This window comes from Branchiostoma floridae, chromosome 13 (genome assembly GCF_000003815.2).
Source record: "Branchiostoma floridae strain S238N-H82 chromosome 13, Bfl_VNyyK, whole genome shotgun sequence".
NCBI lineage: Eukaryota > Metazoa > Chordata > Leptocardii > Amphioxiformes > Branchiostomatidae > Branchiostoma > Branchiostoma floridae.
Genome location: NC_049991.1, coordinates 494135 through 500134, shown reverse-complemented (window position 1 = coordinate 500134; position 6000 = coordinate 494135). Strand labels below are relative to the sequence as shown.

At 45.0% G+C, this 6000-nt stretch overlaps 1 protein-coding gene across 1 annotated transcript in view; it reads left to right on the top strand.

Annotated features, from left to right (window-relative positions):
- Window positions 1–914: 914 nt before the first annotated feature.
- Window positions 915–6000, top strand: part of LOC118429283 (protein sidekick-2-like) — a 40506-nt gene continuing 35420 nt past the window's right edge. The window contains exon 1 of the mRNA XM_035839763.1: window positions 915–1487. Within this exon, the coding sequence (XP_035695656.1) occupies window positions 1409–1487 (79 nt within the window). The 5' untranslated portion in view covers window positions 915–1408. The remainder of the gene's footprint in view (window positions 1488–6000) is intronic.

Sequence of the window (6000 nt, the reverse complement as noted above, 5' to 3'; positions counted from 1 at the left end):
TCAATTCTTACAAACAATTCTTACAAACACTTGATCTCCGGTGGCATAAATAGTTTAGCTGGCCAAGGAGTTTTCTGAGCTTAGGCCACAGCAAGTAAATTTTATGGATGACATCATATGCAGATTAACAAACAATGGACCGATGCCGTTTAAAACTATTACTCTCCAAGCAGAGGTTAGACTCCGGTTGTTTTTTAAAATGATTTTTAGTCGTTTTTATCGGGCTTTCTTTTTGCATTGTTTCTCGAAGTCCGCCAGTTAGCTTTTGACAATACACGTTACAATAAAAAATAGAAAGCCCGATAAAAACTACTGAAAAAACGTTAAAAAACAACCGGAGCCTAACCTCTGCTTGGAGAGTAAGTAACCTCGCTGACTGCCCCGTGCATCATCGCACACCGGAAAAGTTTTTACGGGGTTGGTTGATTTACAGCACTTTGGCGACGAAACCTTGCAAAAGGCCAGCTAAAAAACAACAACAACACTTTGATGACATAAGCAGACTGCTTAGCAGATTGGGCTAGGTAAACACCCCTAAGCCGCCGGGACTATACTAGTATGTTATTCAAACGCAAGGGTAGCAGATAGTACCGGCCAGGTGTGGTTTGGAAAGACTTTGCAAAACTCAGCTGTCTTCAGTCTTGCATGAAATGCATGATTGGTAACATGATTTTTCTCAACGTCACAATGATCTGTGGCATTTCAAGATTCACATCACGGATTATCTAGATATCTGTATAATCATGAAACATTTTCCACATGTTGATGGCAGAAATGCAGGACAAGCTCGAAAATGTCTTGTTTGATTCCAGTTGGGGGACTTGGGGGCGAGGGTGGGTGGGTTATAGGTACCCACATGCCTGGCGGGCATCCTCGTCCAGATCCAGGAGATCCATCCTAACAACGATGTCTGTCATCAGTGATCCCACCTCCGACCTGTGCAGTCGGCCACATTCCTATTACCGCCCGCATGGTGGAACACGCCAGAGGATGCGGTGCATAAACAGAACTATACGGGAAGTCCTTGTCGAGCCAGCGGGGCGGGGGAAGTCGTTGTGTCACTCGACGTGGGCGCTTCGCTTCCGGTGAAAAAGTTACAAAAGGACTGATGTGACGAATCCAACTTGTCTGTGGTGCAACACCGAGCCCAGTAGAGTTCGGCGCCGCGTTGTTGATAGAAGCTCAGGTCAACTACAGCCTCAGGTCGTGAAGACTTGAGACGTTTAGAAGCCTGACGCGTGGAGGTCGTCTGTGCACCACTACTCGCCTCCTGAAGCGTACATTTCGTACAGGACTGAGCTGCGCTGCGTTTAGCAAATCGAGAAGGCGGCTTGGGACTTCAGGATTCAATCTGCTCATGTTGAATCGTCAACATCAGTTTCTGTGATCAGCAGAGTTCAAAGGAAAGATGATACAACCTATCTTAGCCATTCCTCTCCTAACTGTGCTGATGGCACATGGGGGCCAGGCTACCTACCCACACAGAGGTACGTCCATATTTTGTCTGTGTGTACCGACGATTTCTCAGATAGAACTCGTATTTACCCGGCTCCCCTGGCTCCCCATGACAAATTCCCACGACTTTGCACTCACTTTAGTTGAATAGGTAGTTTCATCCCATTGTTGTTCAAGAATGGTGACCTTACAGCGTTATCATTACACTTGATTACACTTTACTGAAATACACTTTACTTGTCATTGTCCACTTTACACTACCGAGAGAAACAAACTATTTGAATTAGTTAACAAACATTTTCCGAGCTTTGCACATCGATTGAATTTGCAAAATAGATTGAATGACTTAGTAGTTGATCTTGATTGGCGATAAGAGTGTCTGGTCGACAGTCACGGCTCAGTAGGTGCTGCAGTCCATCATGTTTGGAAATGTTCCCATCTCAGCCCGCTCGCCCCCTCCCGCTAACATCTGGCTCCGATTTGAAATGTGCTTACTACAGTAGGAGCGGAGCGCATATGCCATCGCTCAGCGAAAGGGCAGGAGAAAAGAGGGGTAATAGCAGGTGACAGGTGACATGTGACCGTAGGTCAGAGACATCATATTTACTGTTTGCTGGTTCAACAATTCTTCAGATCGGTTCAGTACGTCTGTAGCGACCTAGGGACGCATGCAGTGAGTTTCCAGATGTTACTAGTATCTGCAAAAAAGTTGTCAAACTTTTAAATACGGAAAGTACTAGACTTTGATGTTTAGTGGCAAGCCTTGTGACAGAATTGTTTTGAATAGTTCTTTTCCCCAGTTTTTATTATCGTATCACGCAGACGTACTGGCTTATACTTTCTCTGCCAGACTCGCTGGAAGTCAGTCTTAAGATAAACCTGCAGATAAAGAATAGGAGAGACTTCTGGGACCTTAAATGGCTATTAGAGCTTAGGCGTCATAATTTTTTTCAGACAGCATGTAACGAGACATACTTTGTATCCAAGAGACGAGAGTAGAAAGTTTTCCACAGACTTCCCAGTCTGTGTAACACAATCTCTGCTGCTCACGGCTGTAACTGGCCCCTCCCCGCAGGAGGCCGGTCGGATGTTGGGCGGGCTGCCAAAAGCGTCCTTACCTTATTATGTACTCCAATATCAACATGGCGTATGTATAATGCTCAACTGAAATAATAAGATCATCAGCATAATATCATGAAATCATAAGATGAGACATGATGTATGATTTAGGGGCACCAGTCCTTCCACAGGCGGGTCCCTGGGGCAGGGGGAGGCCCAGCGGGGCTCCTCAGCGGGGGCGACCCCGTCTGTCAGGCCAGCCCAACTGTTGTTCTTGGCACAAATATCGTTTAGCCATGACAAATGCACGATTTTCTACTGAATTAGACAACGGGATTGGGGTTTGTTTATTTGGACAGACTAGCCCATTAGGCAACCATGGTCCCCGACCCTCCTGATGAGGATGGGACTAGGTGAGGTGAGCCCATTAGGTAAAACGGACAGTCTCGGTGTTGTTTTTTTTTAAATCGAACCCAGCAGACTAGCCACAAATGTGTGGCCAAAGGCCCGCAGACATGGCGATGGGCACCACACACTTGCATGGGTAACTTAACTTTATAACTCAGAATGAGGATGACCTCATGGTGCTTTTTCGTCAGCTAGAAGAGCTGCAATGCGGCCTACATGTCATTATTTGACTCTTTCATTCTCAGTCATGGACACACTCGTATGTCTTGCCGACTTGAGGGAAACGATAGAAATACCAAATCAATCGGCAGAAAGTTCAAAGAGAGAGGAGAACGACAAAAAACTTTGAGTAAATTGAAGCCGCTGCATTGACAAGCCTGGCAATTAGAAGTTGTCTACTGAGAGACCAGCCGCCCTCTAAAATAAAATTACATGTGACAGGTCTGCAGAGAAAATCGTTTTCGACGAAAATGAAGAATGTTTTCAAAGGGGGAGAAACTGAAGAAGAAAAATCTTCAGGAATGAAATTTAAACGTACAATGTCCTGTTCGCGACATGAAGGCGTTATAAATAATTTATATGAGATATTTGTCCAAAAAGCAAAATATACAAGTGTCGTGCGAGCTACTTATTCCTGCATGATCATGACGTAAAGCTTCGACCTCGTAAATCAGCCTCATTACTCAAATATTGGGCACCTACTGGCTGCAACTACAATATGTTTTCCTTTGGACACAATCACATCTGCCTTCGACTTTTTAAGTCTACAAAGTTTACACGGATCACATGACCTGTTTTCAGACTTCTCAGAGTAAATGTTAAGTAAATGTGTAACTGAAGGTTCTAGACCGCGTGAGGTCGTCTTTTTATGTCCGTAGGCCCACTGCACGAACAATAGCAAAAACAATAGAATAAAGATGGACGGGAGATTCCTTTTTCCACCGAAGATGACGTCATTCTCGAGGATTCGCGGCCGGCTGTCATGATCATGCAAACACAAGCTGACATGTCAGTCCGCAGGGCTAGGGAAGAAGGGTTTTTTTCTGACTCACCAAAGGTACTAATTACCTGACCTTCAAACTACCCCAGGCGTTCCACATGGTTGCTCATTAGGCCCTGCTAGACAGGCAGGTCTGAGCGGGGTGATTCAGGACCTGGGCGGAAACCGGGCAGACACACCAGGTTTACGGAAATCACCTGCAGCGGCACCGAGCTTACAAGTGTAGATCATTGTCATGAGCATAGGGACAATGAGACTTGGGCAAGACACAGTCTGATTGTAACGTTATCTCTTTAGAGATTAACACGGACTGTAGACGTTACGATACCGTCTGTGATAAGGCCATGTTGATTTGATTATATGGATGACATCCACTGGGAACCCAAAAGCTGATGCGAGCGTGCAAATAAATGAAAAGTTTGAAAAAAAGTTGCAATCGTGATGAAATCTAAGTGGTTAGGAAGGTTGAACAAATGACTGTACACACAGTAACGTTATACCGAACAATAGATTATCCATTTTTATTGTTTTAACGTTACATCTTCTTTGACTTTAGAATATTCTGTGACATTTTTACGTCTTCCGATATTTTTTTTTTTTTGCAATACACGATATTTATTTGCTTATTTTGGAGCTGCTTCTTACGATTTAACGTTACAGTATGGTTGAATTTTTTAAAATTTTATTTCTGGAAACGTTCAAAAATTGATGCGCGCGTGCAATGTCATCCATATGATATTATCAGCATGGCCTAAAGAAATGAAGCTATACTTTCCTAATGATGACGGAAGTGGGCTGACGTCTGCTCTCTAAAGCTGTCGGGTTGTGTTCCCGTCGCTTGGTCTCCTCAAGGACACTGTCGGGCAGATCCAGATTGGGGATTACCTTTGTCGGGTTCTAGCCGTGGCCACAAACCGTGACAACAGATTGAGCTCACCGAAGCGCCGCTAGGATGATAAAATCTCGGAAAGCGAAGAAGATTACACAGAGCTCTTTTCCGTAAGGCGTAAGCAGCCTATTTTATTTCCCGTAATTCGTAGGGAAAACCATCTTGTCTACGTAATTTGTAGCGAGGCGACCACTCAGCGTAATTGCCTTCCTTGATGATGATTTTGCGTAATACGTAGGGGGTTCTCTGAATTCAGCGTAAATCTTTGTCGGGACCCCCCATGCAGACCCTCTACACAGAAGTCCCAGAAGACGGAGAGCATTTCCGAGCCAGAAAATGCCAAACGTTAATCAACCGTTACACCTGGTGTGCGGATGCACATTGGACTGGCCTTTCCTGTCTAGTCTAGCTACCGACGGCGTAGAAACAGATCCTTGTTTTGAGGACAGAAGTTCACTACCATAACAACAGGCACGGTAAGAATGTCTGGCCTCAGGCACGGTCATGAACCATGTGACACAGGGAAACCCGAGACTGAGGCCGAAGGTCATGTTTACAGGAAGGGAGCAGAACGAATGTGATTAACTGGAGAGTTTGAGGCTTGCCCCGTCTTACCTGGAATCCAGTCTAACGTTACCGTTGATGACACGTGTTGGGTGAATTTGAAGGCTATTTTTTGGGTGCTTGGCTTATCAGACTGCACTGCAGGCTCCAGCCAGTCCATCCAGGGTGGGTGGGGGTAACGTTACCGTGGGCGGCCCGTGAGGCTACTCACGGTAACGTTATCATTGTCTGCACCATGTTTTGTCTGGCCTGGGGTTCAGGAAGTATCTAAAACCAACAAAACCTAACTCTCACAAGTTTATCAACGGGCGGATGTAGGATTTGTACCAAGAGTATGAGCATGCACTGATACAGCACGTAGAAATTATTTACTCTCCAAGCAGAGGTTAACGGGAGGGGTCCAAAGTCCGGTAGGGGTCCAAAGTCCGGTAGCATTTTAAAATCATTTTTGCGGAGATATGCATAAGTGTCTGCACATAATAAGTGCAACTTGTTATGGACTAAACCTTGTTGTAAATAACTGAAAAGTCAGAGTATGTGTCCAACTTGGTAAGCCCCAACAGATAACGATTGAAAAAAGTACACAAGTTTGACGCCTTCCGTGCATGCTGATGAGGGAACATAT